Raw genomic sequence first — 15,904 nt, forward strand, 5'->3', positions numbered from 1 at the left:
TTCTCCTCATCTCTCTCTCTCTGTCTGTCTCTCTGCCTATTTGTGATCTCTCTCTCTGTCAAATAAATAAATAAAATCTTAAAAAAAAAAAAAAAGACTTCGCTCAAAGTTAGTTTGAATTTATGTTTTTGGCATACTATTAAAAGATATTTTTGAATTATGCCAGAGAGCAAGAGGGTTTTTTGTTTTGTGTGTTTGTGTGTGTATGTTTGTGTTTTGTTTTGTTTTGTTCTTTTGGCGGGGGGGGGTGTCTTTCTGTTAACAATGCAAGAACACTTATATTAAGAACCATTTCACATGCTCAATCTGGTTATTCCTATACCTATGGTATGTGAATAGTAGTGAACTTTTTCAATACAATAAGATATGCAAGTCTGGAATCTTAATTATGAAAGAAGAATCACATCATATCTACAAATTGTCAATATCAGTTTTAAGATGATCCATTAACACCATTATTTTTTGCAATTAAGCCCCAAATGTTTCTGTTTTCTGGCAATTCAAGTGAACAGATTTGCTGTCATCCTCTTATAGTTTAAGAAAGAGAAGAGAAAAAAATTTCATGTGTATTTGTTATGATGTCCTACACAATCTATATGATTTTGATAAACTGAATCCCCAGTTCTGAAGATTTTCCTGAAAAAGATGAGTAAATTAAATAGTATTTAAAAGAAACTTCCTAATTATTTTCCAGGTATGCATACTATTACTCAGGGCTAGGTGCTGGAGTTCTTGTCGCTGCCTATGTACAAGTTTCATTTTGGACTCTGGCAGCCGGCCGACAGATCAGGAAAATCAGACAGGAGTTTTTTCATGCTGTTCTACGACAAGAAATAGGCTGGTTTGATATCAACGATACCACTGAACTCAATACACGGTTAACAGAGTAAGTGTATTGTTTATGTCACACTTTCATAATGAAATTAACCACTAACTATGTGAAAATGTGCCATGGTTAGATTTTAAACTTAAAAAATTACTAGATGAAACATTTGGATACGTACTGGGAATAGATCACCTAACAGCCGTTTCTAGCATCTGTAGCTTATGCCCCCGTGTGTTTTCCTTATCAGTTTGTTCTCCTCAGTGATTTAGTAGGTTAATTTGAAGACTGGGCTCACATCTTATATTTGTTTCTCTCTCTGTGGAGCTTGCTACAGGGCCTGGCAGATGTTATGCATTCAGTTAAGATGGTTGAATGAATGAGTAGATGTGTGAATGAAGTCACAGCGAGGCTTGTCTTCGTAATTGTTGGCTCTTCACTTATTCGACAAATACCTGAGGGCCTATTACATGCCACGCACTCTTCTAGATGTTTATGATATACCAGTGAACAAGACAAAGATCTCTGCCCTCCTGTTGCTTACTTTCCAGCAGGGGGAGATAGATGGCAAACTTTGCCTTACTGGGATTCCTGGCAAAAGAGTCCTGAGCAAATGAAGTAAAAAAAGAACAGGCAAAGTTCTTTTATTAGGACCTGGTTGGCCTCACTACAGACTTCAGCTTTGCCTCCTAGTGAAATGGGCAGCCATTGGGAGTTTTGATCTGAGGAGGAACACGCTGAGACTTCCATTTTCAAAGGATCGTGCTGGCTACTGTGTTGAGAAGGGAGTGGGTTGAGGGTAGGGCAGAGGGTAGAAGCAAGTAGGCCTTCCTTATTAGTGTTGCTATGCCCTTCCTGAACCCTGCTTTTAAACACATGGATTCATACGTGCAGAATGCTAGTGTTTCTCGAATGGGATTAACTAGTTTAATAGCATCAACTTTAATGATACAAACTTCTTAGAGGCATGAACTGAACCTGAATTTCTTCCTCTGTGCAGTATTTAGGTGGGGAAAAATCTCATTCAAGAGGCTAAGACTGTGAACGAGGCTTGCCGTAGTGTGAACAAGATTTACCTATGTGTTTGTCAGATGTCTGCTTCAGCCCTCTGATTGAAGACCTCCTGCCTGTAACCACTTAGGTGTGATCTTTTTTAGTGACATCTCCAAAATCAGTGAAGGAATTGGTGACAAGGTTGGAATGTTCTTTCAAGCAGTAGCCACGTTTTTTGCAGGATTCATAGTAGGATTCGTTAGAGGATGGAAGCTTACCCTTGTGATAATGGCCATCAGCCCTATCCTGGGACTCTCTGCAGCTGTCTGGGCCAAGGTGTGTGAAACGGGGGCATTTCCCTGTGTGTTAGCCCACACTTCAATAGTTATTTTTTAACGTGCAGGGTTCGGGTTCTTGTAGTTGTCCATATCTGTGTGACATGTCAGTTGAAACCACATTTAAAAGCATTCTGTTAATGCCATAATAAAGAAATTCATTTTTAATGTGATTTTAAAGGTCAGTTATTATCTCAATTATGGATTTTTTGCATTGCTATTATTTTTTCAGGTAAATCTGCTGACATAGTAGTTTAAACTGCTTAAATGGTTATGTTCCTATTTAAGGAAACACAATTTTAAAACCTAACATTCTACCAAACCATTGCATGAATGTTTTTTTTTTTTAAATGAAGTTTGGATTTGTTTTATTTATTTTTAACTGTTACCTCTGACAGGTGGCACTCTGCCAACTTGGCCATGCCACAAAAATGTTTGTTAACCTGTTCTACTTCAGACAACACTGCAGAGTTGAGAAATGTTACTGGCCATTTTGCTCTTTTGGAGGTTGATGAACTGCTTAGTGACTTACTTGTAATTCTTTTATTTTGATCATTCCTTTACCTGTCTCTCGCAATACCTTGTTTAGCCATCATATTATAAAGCAGAATGCCCATGAGTAGATCTGGAGGCATTGTTCCCATAGTACTTAAAATCATGATATGATAAAGAATAGTGACTTTCCAAAGCAGTAAGATTTTATTTTAGTTCATTTTGCAATTAGCAGAGAAAAAAAACACAGCAGATGTGGAACTTGACGTTATTCCTCAAGGTACTATTAGAGAATTATATGTGGATTTTCTGTTCCTGACTGCTCTCGGGGAGCGTACCACCAGGGGGGATCAGATCTAGCCTTTGTAGGGGGTGGAAGGAGTCCCAGGGTCTGGGACACGTACTGTTGTTCACTTCATGACTTCAGTGTCTGGAAAGGGATAGGGTTTGGGAAGAAAAAGCAAGTTAAAGAGTTGACCAGACTGCCTTTTAACTTTTCTCCCCATTCGAAAGTCATGAATGTTTCTCCTCCTATCTCCCCGTATCCAGATACTCTCGGCATTTAGTGACAGAGAGCTAGCCGCATATGCCAAAGCGGGCGCCGTGGCAGAAGAGGCTCTGGGGGCCATCAGGACCGTGATAGCCTTTGGAGGCCAGAACAAAGAGCTGGAGAGGTCAGGAAGGTTCTTTGTCCACTAGATCAAAGAACCCACCTTTGCATCTTGTTACTCATCTTTTGTTGTGTGTGTCTATTACTTGCCTTGCCTCAGTACTAACCCCTCCCTCCCCCAATATAGGGACACTTTCCTGATGTCTGGAGTTTAATGTCAGCCTCTAAAGCAGGGTTCTTACTCTTTTTATGTTCCATGGACTCCAATGGCAGTCTGATGAAGCCTACGGACCCTTCCTTAGAACAGTAATTTTAAATGCACAAGACAAAACACAGAGGATTACAAAAGAAACCAATTATAGTAAAGTACAGTTTTCAAAATATTTTTTAAACTGTGATACAGTAGATATCTGCCTTTGCTGTTAGCATATTAGATAATAAGAGCGAACTCTGGGTTCAGTAACTAGTGTAACTCTGAAGTAGAAGTGCAGGTGAAAGATACTTCAAGATACTTGTTTCAAGTGTAGCATGATCTAAAAATGATCCAAGGTCTCTATTGGCAACAAAGGCATGGTTACTGCTAATTCTGCAGTGGTTTGTTGCCTCTGCTAAGAATCCAAGGAAATGCTATCTTTCAGGTACAAGTTCGTGAAAATAATGATATAATTGTTTCCACCTTTGAATTCCTTGACCATGGATCCCAGGCCACGTAGCCCTGCTCTACAGGAACCTGATAGCCAAAACCCAAAATGCCCAAACAAAGCCCGCAGAAAAGGCAAGTCTGCTTTTCTTTAATGCCCCCAACCAGTTTTCTTTAGCTAGCATGCCCCAGTACAGTCAAAGTATGATTCGGCATCAAGTATTCTCTCTTGCCGTCCTGCCGGACTCCTGATACCCACAACTTTTTGCAAGAGAAATTCTCTGGAAATTCTTCCTCCTCAGAATCCAAGTTGCCCCCAGTTTCCTCCATTTTCTTTTCCTCTTTTCCTTTTCCTGAAGCCCTCTTCACAAGCGCCATGTTCCGGTTCTCTAATCTCTTCCTTTTTCTCTCTCGCTGCTGCTTCCTGCACACAGTAGCCCCCACAGAGCACACTAACCCTCCCTGGGACCTCAGGATGGGAGTGTAATCACTACCGCTCCATTAGCCGCAGTAAGCAAGCCGCCTCAGCGAAGGTAATTACAGCATGTCCTCCACTGTCACCGGAGCCTGGTGTCACACGGGGGCTGACCTGAATCTCCCTGGGCCTTGGGGCCCCGCCACAGGGGACTAATCACAGGGCTGGAGGCGGCCTGCCACGGGCTTCCCAGGGACACAGATCTGCGGAAAGAAAGCAGTGCCCCGAGCTGGGCAGGGCACACTGAAAAGTCAGCTGCTTTGAGTAATCAAACACAGAAACTTTTGGTGGCAACGGCATTAAAAATAAAAAAAACAACAAACATCTAATGAATCTTCAACATCTCATTTGGTTAAACTAAAAAGAGAAGTGTTTGTTTTTGTTAGAAACACACTATTTTATATGATATTTCCCCAGTCTCATTTTATAGACATGTATTTTTTTCCTAATTTTAGGCAGCCAGAATTAAGTTTTACACACTTTCTGTACCTAGCATGGAAAGGTAGATTTAGTTTAAACTGATGGAAACAAAAATCGTAATTTATCAGACCCACTGTAGACATTTATATCTTTGTATCAAATCCTGGAAGCCAGAAATATGAATTTTAATTACTACTCAGAAATGTAATATTATGTGCACTATTCAGGGAGAGATTAAATACTAAAACAACAGTAGGAATAATAAGAGGAATAAGAATCACCAGGTTTTGCCTGGTGTGCCCGCACTGTGGTAACTACTCTCCAGAATTCTCTCTCAGTATCAGAATGATCTTGCAAGGTAGGCATTATTAACTCCATTTTATAGATAATGTAACTAAAATCTAGAAAAACCGAGTAAGAACCCCATACAAAGTGACCACTTTAGAACCTTGCGCCCTGGCTTGACAGTGGAAGATCAGTCTGACCAAAAAACAAAACAAAACTAACCAACAACAACAAAAACAAAACAAAACAGAAAAAAAAAGTAGGCCAAAGTTTAACACAAGAATGTGTGAAATTCCGGTGCTCACCCAATGGGGCAATAGAAGTCTTTTCTCTTCTTTAGAGAAGAGAAATTGAGCAGTGTAAAGAATCTGTTGTAATCATCCTGAAACATATGTAAGTTTTAGAGCCGTTCTCATTTGGTTTGGTTTCTCTTCTCCTACCTGAACCTTGGCTCGTGATGCTGGCCAGGAAAGTGATGGCTAAAGCTCTCCCATATCCCAGGAGAGGAGTTCAATCCTGGAACAGCTACAAGAACCCTGGTTAGACTGTGAGGGACCAAAGGAGATGAGTCCAGGCCAGTAAAGAGAGGGCTCAGATAGGTTCTAGTCCTGGCTGATCCTGAATTGGTTTGATTGCCAGGAAGCTGGGTTTCAGTAGGGTCTCTTACTTGGTTGGCTCTGTTCCTTAAACCTCCAACTACGTAGGAGGCAAATACGGCTCTGATTATAGATTGTTTTCTTGCTACAACATCTTCCCCTCATTTTCTGGTAGGTATGAGAAACATCTAGAAAATGCCAAAAGGATTGGAATTAAAAAAGCTATTTCAGCAAACATCTCCATGGGCATAGCTTTCCTGTTAATATATGCGTCATACGCGCTGGCCTTCTGGTACGGATCCACTTTGGTTATATCCAAAGAATATACTATTGGAAATGCAATGACAGTAAGTAGTTTTCCTAGTATTTATAAGAAACCCAAAATACTGTTTATCCCTCTACCTTGTGTTTTCTTTCATACTCCTCCTTTTCAAAGAATGAGCCTGATTATAGGCTTTTTTCTTTTGGGGAATCTTTGCTCTGTCCCGTGGGCAGACCTGGCCTTCTAGAATACTCAAGACATAATTATGAGTTGAGGGCAAAAAAGTAGCATGTGGATGGACTACTTGGAAGCTTTACAGCATATAAAAGAAAGTAAAAATTGAATGGATTTATGAATGAACAAATATGGATTGGAGGCATCCTCTTTCTGCCATTGAGTTTCATAATATAAGAAAGTTAACATTATTATAGATCAGTCGTAGTATGAGAGAACGCCAAGTTTATATAATATAAAACATCAGCTATCCAAAACATAAGATGGACATTTATTTTCTGTTTTTTTAGAATGAACATAGATTTTATGATTCAGAAAATGACATATACTAGTTATATGAAGGATTAGAATACAGAATTTTTAGAATTACGGATTACTTAGAATTTAATCATTCATACATAGTTAATGACAACTTTTGGTGTAGATCTCCTGTATCATTATATATATTTATTTTTTCTTTGAAAACTGGAATTATATTATACATATCTTTTTATAACATTTTTTTTAAAAGGCTTATTTATGTTAGAGAGAGAGCGCACGCACAAGCAGGGAAAGGGGCAGAGGGAGAGGGAGAGGAAGAGAATCCTCAAGCAGACTCCCTGCTAAGTGCAGAGCTTGACATGGGGCTTGATCCCAGGACCCCAACGTCGTGACCTGAGCCAAAATCAAGAGTCAGCCACTTAACTGACTGAACTACCAAGTACCCCTACAAACCTTTTTTGTATAAACCAGCAATATTTTGTGACCATCTTTACATGTCAGTGATGATCCAAACAACATGTAACCATTCAAAGAGCAATCTTTTAAAACCTACAGTTTCCTGTGTTTCTTCTAAGCGGAGCATACTGATCCCAATTTGGCTCTTTGGTGATGAATGGGGACCATTAGGAAAATTAATCATCTCAAAATGTTTTTTGGAATGGTATCTTCAGATTCCATTAGGTGTTGAGGGCTATTTGCCGGATGAACTTTTGTAACTGTGGAGTGGATTTTTCCTTCCTTTTCTTTTTTGTGGGGGTTGATTTTTTTCTCATTTTGGCCTCCTTTCTGGAGGTCAGCTCGGAAGCTCTCCACCTTCTTCACTTCCTCATTTGCTAAATTTTGTAAAGAAGAAAGAAGAGAGAGAGAAAATCCTGACTCGTCTCTCTGGCCCAGTCTCTGCATTTGTACAATGTGGACAGTGACACCTCCCCAGCAGGGCTGGAGAGCAGAGCCATGGTGCTGAGAGCCCAGCCACACCCTCTGCACACCAGGACAAGAGTTCTGGTGCATGACCTTTATAACATCTACTTTGGTAGAGACCTTTCTTGCTTCCTTACTTGTTCTCATCTGTATTGCAGTCAGTAGATTAGATATTGGTAGGATATTTGAATTCGGGATTTGTGAAGTGTTTTTCACTGTGTTCAGAGCAAAGTCAAGCTAAATGTAGAAGTTTTGTCATGCCCAGAGAGAAAGTTATAATTTCTCTACATTTATGTTTTCTTCAGTTAAGTGTTGCTAATCATATGCATTCCTGAAGCTATATTCTTGGCTTTTCTCCAGTAAAAGGAAATGTGTTAATTTCTGTTTGCCATAGTATAGAATAATTGTGTTTAAAAGAATTATTAATCAGTGCACACAGGTGTGATTTAGTGATTTATGTGTGAACTATTACTTTTAATATAAAAAAGGTTATCAAAATATATATGTAAAATGCTTTTTTTTTTTTTAAGGGAAATTCCACGGGCCCCAAATCTACTGTGTTTCATCTTGAGAGTTTTGTATAATTCCATGCATAGGTAGAGAAAGTCCTAACAATTTGAATAACATTATTGATGGGCAATGTTTCCCTCTAGTGGCCATTGGCTTCAAAGTCAAGGAGCTAGGTCTGAAAAACCGTTCTGACTGTATTAAGTTCAGGAGAAGAACAACAGATAGTCTCACCAGCTAGACAAAGAAGGGTTTTTGAGGTTAAAGAAGCCTATTGTGCAAGGAAATGTTATATTAACATCATAAATGTTGCCCTTTTGCTAAAAATTATATTTAATGGGATAAACCTAAACTTAATCCTTAGTGTAGTAGGTGTTTCAGAGAGTCGTATTTGAGATAATAACGGGCAGCAGAATGGGGACTTGTAACTGTTCCCCATGTTCTTTCGCTCAGGTCTTTTTTTCAATCCTGGTTGGAGCCTTCAGCGTTGGGCAGGCTGCTCCATGCATTGACGCTTTTGCCAACGCAAGAGGAGCAGCCTACACGATCTTCAACATCATTGATAGTGTGAGTCATTTATTTTCTCCATGGCAAAAAATTCTTTGAGGCTCACATACTTAATTCTGCCTTTAGATGAAAAATCATGTGAAAATAAGGGACCTTTTCTTAGTAATGAATGGAACAAAGTGCCTCTTCTTAATGTTTCTAAAGGTTCATCTTGAAATGATAGAACACTGATCTCATTTTGGAAAAGAACCTCTGCACCAATGTGTGATTACTAAAGTCCAGAACAAAGATGTTTGCTTTTCTGAGTTTTTTCTTCTCTACTCTTGCATCTTTACCCACTGAGCCACCCAGGTTCCCCCTGCTCTTGCATCTTGTAACTGGGCTAGGAATATTATGATTTCTATACAGAGAATGAGCGGGTGGAAGAATTATTGGTGAGACCCGTAATGACAGTATGATATTTTGCTGCGGGTTGCCCCCTTCGAGTAAAAAAATCATTGCATGATTCATATGACTTTGAATCAACTATGCTGAATGCATGCAGCGAAGTAAAGAAAATCGTTTTCACATATTGAAGCATGTCCCTGCATTACACAGATAAAATCCAGAAGAGGTACCTGAAATGTGGTCATGTAATCCAAGCAGATCCTCTGGGTTCATTGACCCAAGTCAGGAGAAACTTGCTCAGCTTCTGATTATATTTACAGTTTACGTTTCTCCTAAATAACTTGGCCTTAACCACGTCTTCACAACCCAAATCCATCCCATTTGCTGTTTAAGAATAAGCTCATTTTCATTAAATGCTGGAATATCTGGCTTTATCAATTCTAATATGTCTTGTTATCTCACTTATCTCACTTGTAGAAGCCTGCATATTTGACCATTTAGAAAATGTATGGGGATAGGCCAAAAACTTAAAGAGAGGCATTATAAAAAATGAAATTAATATACTCCTATGTATCAGAAAGTGTCTGATTTTTGCCAAGGAATATTTTCTTACACACACACACACACATGCACACATAGTCTACAACTAGGTTCTGTCTCTTGGGAAGGAAGTTGTGCCTTTCCAACTCCTTTTTTTGGAAATTGCTTAGTCATATTCCTTAAAAGTGCAGTTGTTTGTCCTATGATGGAATAGTCATTGAGTTTTGTTTTATTTAGAATCCTAAAATTGACAGTTTTTCAGAGAGAGGACACAAACCCAACAGCATCAAAGGGAACTTGGAGTTCATTGATGTTCATTTTTCTTATCCAGCTCGAGCTGATGTCAAGGTACCGTAAGTGATATTTGTAAGAATTCCTAACTCAGATTGATTGCTTACTCATCATAAAGAATCTACAGTCTCTATTGTTTTGATATTTACATACTTTTTCCTTTTGGGGTTTTATTCCTTTATGTGATAATTTTTTCAAAGTTCAAACTGAATCAAATTAGTCCCCTTTTAGGATTTAGTTGTGATTGTGTTCTTCTCTTTGCCCTCACAGATCTTGAAGGGCCTCAACCTGACGGTGGAGAGTGGGCAGACAGTGGCACTGGTCGGGAACAGCGGCTGCGGGAAAAGCACGACAGTGCAGCTGATACAGAGGCTCTATGACCCTGATGAGGGTAGGGTAAGTGGGAAGACACGTTCTCAAAGTGGCCAGCAGGGTACCAATTAGCCCTTTGAAAGTGTTTTTTCAGTAGCAAATTTGCATGTGAATCCAATTCTGGCAAAAGGCTATAGAATTGCAATCCATCTAGATAATGCATTCAAACACAGGAAAGGATTAGAAAAATATTCAAGATGATAAAAGCCTGGACCCCTGGGTGACTCAGTGGGTTAAGCCTCTCTCTGCCTTTGGCTCTGGTCAGGGTCTCAAGGTCCTGGGGTCGAGCTCCCCCCAACCCGGCGCCACCCCCTCCACCCCCCCCCCCCCCCCCCTCTGGCTCTCTGCCTGCCTCTCTACCTGCCTTTCTGCCTACTTGTGATCTCTGTCTGTCAAATAAATAAATAAAATTAAAAAAAAAAAAAGATGATAAAAGCCAAAGAGGCTAGACAACACTCTGTTCTGTTCTAAGTAAGCATTTCATAACTCACTAACTCAACAGGGAAACAGTCACCCAGACCACTGAGACTGTTATTTTCAAGAAATTATTGGGTTTGCTAAAAAATATTTCACATAGTAATTTTTGAGAAACTGATACTCAAGGTCACAAGAAATCTCAGGACAATAATTAAATTCATCAAAGATGGCTGAGCTTTTTAAATGCTGGGATATCTGAAGGGGAAAGTGGGGTAGTCTCTTCAAAAACTTCTGGGGACTTTTGAGACATTAAGAGTCTAGAGTAGATTTTTTTCCTTTCAAAAACTTTCTTATGAGGTGCCTGGGTGGCTCAGTCAGTTAAGCATCTGAATCTTGATCTCAGAGTTGTGAGATCAAGCCCCACATTGGGCTCCACACTAGGCACGTAGTCTACCTAAAAAATAAATAAGTACGATTAAAAAAAACCTTTCTTATAAATTGAAACTTAAAAGTTGCAAGCAGGAAACACATACAATCTTCACCCTGATTTACTAATTGTTCATATTTTGACCCACTTACTTTATTGTCTTCTCTCTCTATCCACATATATAATAAATACACATGCACACACATACACACACAAGGGCATATTTTTTTCTGAATCTTTGAGACTAAGGTAAGGACATTATGCCCCTTAACCCTTACATACTGCAAAGTACATTTTCTAGGAAGAAGGACATTCTCTTACATAACCACAAAAACAATTATCAAAAACAGTAAACTTAATTTTAATACAATACCAGCCGACAGTATAGATTGGGATTTCCTCAGTTGATACAACTGAGGACAACTTTAGGACATTGAGTTTACCTGATACTAAAATATCTTATGAATCAATAATTATGAAAACAGAAGATTACAAGGTATAAAGAAAAACAAGAAAAAAAAGACATTAAAAGGCATTGAGATAGAACAGAGTTTTTTGGAATGAATAGAGAGTTCTAGGGTACATGAATTATTTATTTATTTAACTTAAGAAAATACACGTTTTTGAAAAAATATATTATCAGGGGAAATATAATCCTATCCCCATTTACTAAAGCAAACTCTAGGTTGGTTCAAGTATAAACATTTTTCTTTATTTTTAAAAAAGAACTTAGTAAGATACTAACCATTAAGAATACACATTTGAAAATATCTTCTTTTTAAAATTATTATTGGAGTAGGAGCGCCTGGCTGACTCAGCTGTTGGAACTTGTGACTCTTGATCTCAGGGTTGTGAGTTCAAGCTCCACATTGGGCATAGAGCCCAGCTAAAATTTAATAAAAAAGTTTTTTAATGTTGACTAATTGAATTTAAATTATAAAGAAGAAAATTTCAAATTTTCAAAAAAATTTCAAATTTCAAATTTTTCAAAAAGAAAATAATTATTGGAGTAATATTTTTTAAATATACGTCAACATGGAGAAAAGTCTTCAGAAATTCTCTAACTCAGAGGTATGCACTGTTCACATCATGATTTAGCAATTTTCTTACTAAAATATTAAAAGAAATGTCCAGTGGTGCAATTTATTTATTTAATTTTTCCTTAAACTTTTCTTTAATTAAACATAATAAAACATAAAAATCTTTAGAGAATAAATACGTATCTATAAAATTTTTCAAGAAACGTTCAGCCTCATTTATAAATATATACAAAACCAAGCAAATATAAGGCACCAGTTTGCAATTATTAATTAGAAAGAAACAAATTAAAATGATAAAACCCAGAGCTAGTAAGTTGCAAAAAAGCAGATACATTTTACATATTTTTGCTGACACTATAAATTGTTAAACTCTTTTTAGAGTGTTGTCTATTCAGCCTTTCTCCAATAAATAATAAATGTCCAACATAGCCCAGTCATTGTACAGGTAAGCAACTGTTATCAGAGAAATAAAAAGAAATCTTACTCTTCAGCCTGGTAACTCTACTTCTACAATGATTGTCTTTCTGTGTTCTTTGAAAGAAGTCAAGTACCTAGCAGGTAGGAAATGCTAAAATAAATTATGGTATAGTCCATCTAGTAAAACATCATTATGCCATCAAAATGATAATGTAGACTATGTAGGTAAATGGATACTTTATTCAAATTTAAATAGTGATAAGCAAAAAATAATAGTATGCCAAAAATATATAACCTCCTATCGCTTATAGGGAATAATCCATCCATGAAAAATCTGTATGTGTAAGATCATAAATATGCTTTTTATTTTTATTCTCACTCATTGCTATTTGTTTGTAATTCTCATTTCTAACCACTTGTAGCCACAAAAGTAAGTTAAATAAGTTAATAAGTTAAATGTTAAATGGCAGCCAAGACTTTTTGGATCAAATTAAAGAGTCTTGATGCTTTAGATGTCAGATGGTTTAAAATATTAAATGGAAATATTTCTTTCTTCCAGATTAATATTGATGGGCAGGATATTAGGACCTTTAATGTAAGATATCTCAGGGAGATAATTGGAGTGGTGAGTCAGGAGCCAGTGCTCTTTTCTACCACAATTGCTGAAAATATTCGTTATGGCCGTGGAAACGTCACCATGGATGAGATAAAGAAAGCTGTCAAAGAGGCCAACGCCTATGACTTTATCATGAAACTACCACAGGTAAAGGCTCTGTTAACATCCTTGCCCTTGAAATTCGGATTTGACTTTGTGCAAGCAAGTTCTTTCTTCAAAGTTTAAGCTATGAATGTTTAAGATGTAAGGCTGTTCAACCTTCCTTAGGCAAGTCCCTTGCATTATTCAGTTGGAGGTATAAGGAGTACGGCCTAGTACAGGAATCCCATAAAATTTATACAGAGTATATGGTACTGGTTTTTTAGAATTCAGTATTCATTGATTTTACTATAATTTGGGACTCATTACCATAGTCAAAAAGAAGCTCCACGTTGTCTTCATGAACTTCTAGACTCTATGGCCTTTTCTATTTAAACTACATGAGTTCCTCCCTGTTTTCCGTGCCGTAGAAATTCGACACCCTGGTTGGAGACAGAGGGGCCCAGCTCAGTGGCGGACAGAAGCAGAGGATCGCCATCGCTCGGGCCTTGGTTCGCAACCCCAAGATCCTCCTGCTGGACGAGGCCACGTCAGCCCTGGACACTGAAAGTGAAGCAGAGGTTCAGGCGGCCCTGGATAAGGTCAGTCAACCTGAAACGCCCAAAGGACCAGCACACTGAAGGCTTTATTGGAAATTCTTGCCGATGCTTTGCGATTCTAGATTGAAAAACATAAATGTGAGAGCAAGTGAAGCTCTCTCCTGGGGCTTTATTGATTTCCCTTTTCTGTCACGTCACGTGGCAAAGAGAGGTAGGTGGCGCATTAACCGACTTGCTCTTACCAAAGCACAGGGAGCTCCAATCAGGCGTATGCTGCGAGCCACTTGGTCATGAACTCCTTGCTCGGAGGCTCTTGCTTTGATCAAAAGCAGTCCTGTCAAAAAAAAAAAAAAAAAAAAATAGTCATGTTAAAATGTCCAAAGAAAAATCTGGTTACCTAGACACCAGTCCAGATGAAAAAACAGCTCAAAATACTTACCTTATTCTGTAGAAAGGCAGTACCATTATCTTTATTCACGAAGGTGAAAGGAAGGCCAAAGGAAGTAAAATCCAGTTTGTGTGTTTATCTAGGCACATAAATCAGCAACACATTTTAAGGATGTTGAGCTCACATGCCCAGCTCTGGAATCTCTGAATCTCTCACAGTCATTTTTCAAAGCTGAAGCTTCCCAGGAAGAACCTTATGCTGTGACACTCTTGTGGTCACTGCTGATGTCATCTGTACTAAGGACCCAGGATAATAACCAGAGTCAGAGGACACCGTCTCAATGGGTCTCAAAAACATAAACACCACAAATATATTTGATTTGAGAATACTTAGTAATCAAATGTGCAACTGACTTCACAGCTTCTATCCAAACTACCTCTTGTGATTTTAGAGACAAGTTGTATGAATCTTATTTTCTCAGGAAAACTTACACCTGAATCCTAAGTAAACACTATAAGTGCTATAAACTGGGGTTAATCAGTGCTTCATGGTTTTTCAGATTAATATTTTGGCTTATTTTATATAATTTAATCTAATAATGATTAATGAGGTGATAGTTATTCCTCACAAATTCTTGCACCAAATTATATTGCTTTCATGTATGTTAAGTCTCAGTATTAAGGAACCAATATATAAACACAGGAAACTGGCATTTGTTTGGTTAATCAGGCATGACTTAAAGTAGGAAATTATTTTTTAACTGCATAAATTAAAACATAATACTTAAATGAGCATTCATGTGCTGACATAGACTTTTTTGAAGATGTCAGAATAAGCAAGATATTTTGGGGGGAAAATGTCCCATTCATCCTTAAAGCTTAGGTCCCAATGCTTTCTAGGATACAAATATTCAATATAATAGCACTTTCTGTGCTAAAAGAACAGAAACAGAATTATTACACATGTTATTTTTTGTGATATGTATCCTATCAGAAAAATTGTAGTCTTACAAGTTTTAATTGATAGACAAGTTACTTCATGCAATTTTCGCAATTTGGGTTCTCTAGGATTATGACTCACTCCCCAGCTGATAAAATCTTAGGTTTTAAAAATAGCTGATGAATCACTTGTAATTTTTTTTTTTTAAAGTCCCAAGAAAAGCCATTAGCAGCTTGGGGAAGGGTTAAGAGCACAGGCTTTGGTGCTAGACTGGCCAAGGCTGGAGTCCTGGCTCTCTGTCCCTTTCTAGCTGCATGATCCTGGGTAAATTAACTGACCTGTCTCTAAGCCTGAGATCTTGCAGAAGTAACTGGGGAGAAGGGGGAAAATTATGATAAGATGGTTGTAAAGATTCAGTGAAATCTTTACAATGTAAGGTTGTAATCTTTACATGTAAAGTGAAATCTTTACATGTAAATAAACTAGCGCATACCTTGCACATTGGGAACTATGTGATAATGTTTGCTGGTGCTATTATTATGGTGACTGCCATTACCATGATTATTAACTATACTAACTGCATAATTGGTTACCTATTGCTACATAACAAACCATCCCAAATTCAGGTGTTTTTTGTTTTTGTTTTGTTTTTTTAAAGATTTTATTTATTTATTTGACAGAGAGAAATCACAAGTAGACGGAGAGGCAGGCAGAGAGAGAGAGAGGGAAGCAGGCTCCCTGCTGAGCAGGGACTCGATCCCAGGACCCTGAGATCATGACCTGAGCCTAAGGCAGCGGCCCAGCCCACTGAGCCACCCAGGAACATATGATATATTATTAATTTTTTAAAAATTAACATATGATGTATTATTTGATGATTCTGTGAATCATCAGTCTTACACACTTCACAGCACCCATCATAGACATACCCTCCCCAGTGTCCATCACGCAGCCACCCCATCCCTCCCCACCCTTCCCTCTAGTAACCCTCAGTTTGTTTCCTGAGATGAAGAGTCTCTTATGGTTTGTCTCCTTCCCGATCCCATCCTGTTTCATTTTTTCCTTCCCTAC

The 15,904-nt window shown here is 38.2% G+C and overlaps 1 protein-coding gene across 3 annotated transcripts in view; it reads left to right on the forward strand.

Moving 5' to 3' along the window:
• Positions 1-15,904, forward strand: part of LOC132015976 (phosphatidylcholine translocator ABCB4) — a 65,068-nt gene that overhangs the window by 14,118 nt on the left and 35,046 nt on the right. The window contains exons 6-14 of one of the 3 annotated variants that reach the window (XM_059396927.1): positions 695-886; positions 1,981-2,152; positions 3,193-3,317; positions 5,845-6,016; positions 8,308-8,421; positions 9,526-9,636; positions 9,850-9,975; positions 12,812-13,015; positions 13,378-13,548. In XM_059396927.1, coding sequence (XP_059252910.1) covers positions 695-886; positions 1,981-2,152; positions 3,193-3,317; positions 5,845-6,016; positions 8,308-8,421; positions 9,526-9,636; positions 9,850-9,975; positions 12,812-13,015; positions 13,378-13,548 — 1,387 coding nt within the window. Of the gene's footprint in view, positions 1-694; positions 887-1,980; positions 2,153-3,192; positions 3,318-4,402; positions 4,427-5,844; positions 6,017-8,307; positions 8,422-9,525; positions 9,637-9,849; positions 9,976-12,811; positions 13,016-13,377; positions 13,549-15,904 lie in introns of those variants that run through there. The other 2 variants (XM_059396928.1, XM_059396929.1) reach the window with 2 other exon arrangements.

Source organism: Mustela nigripes, chromosome 4, assembly GCF_022355385.1.
Source record: "Mustela nigripes isolate SB6536 chromosome 4, MUSNIG.SB6536, whole genome shotgun sequence".
In the NCBI taxonomy this organism is placed as follows: Eukaryota; Metazoa; Chordata; class Mammalia; order Carnivora; family Mustelidae; genus Mustela; species Mustela nigripes.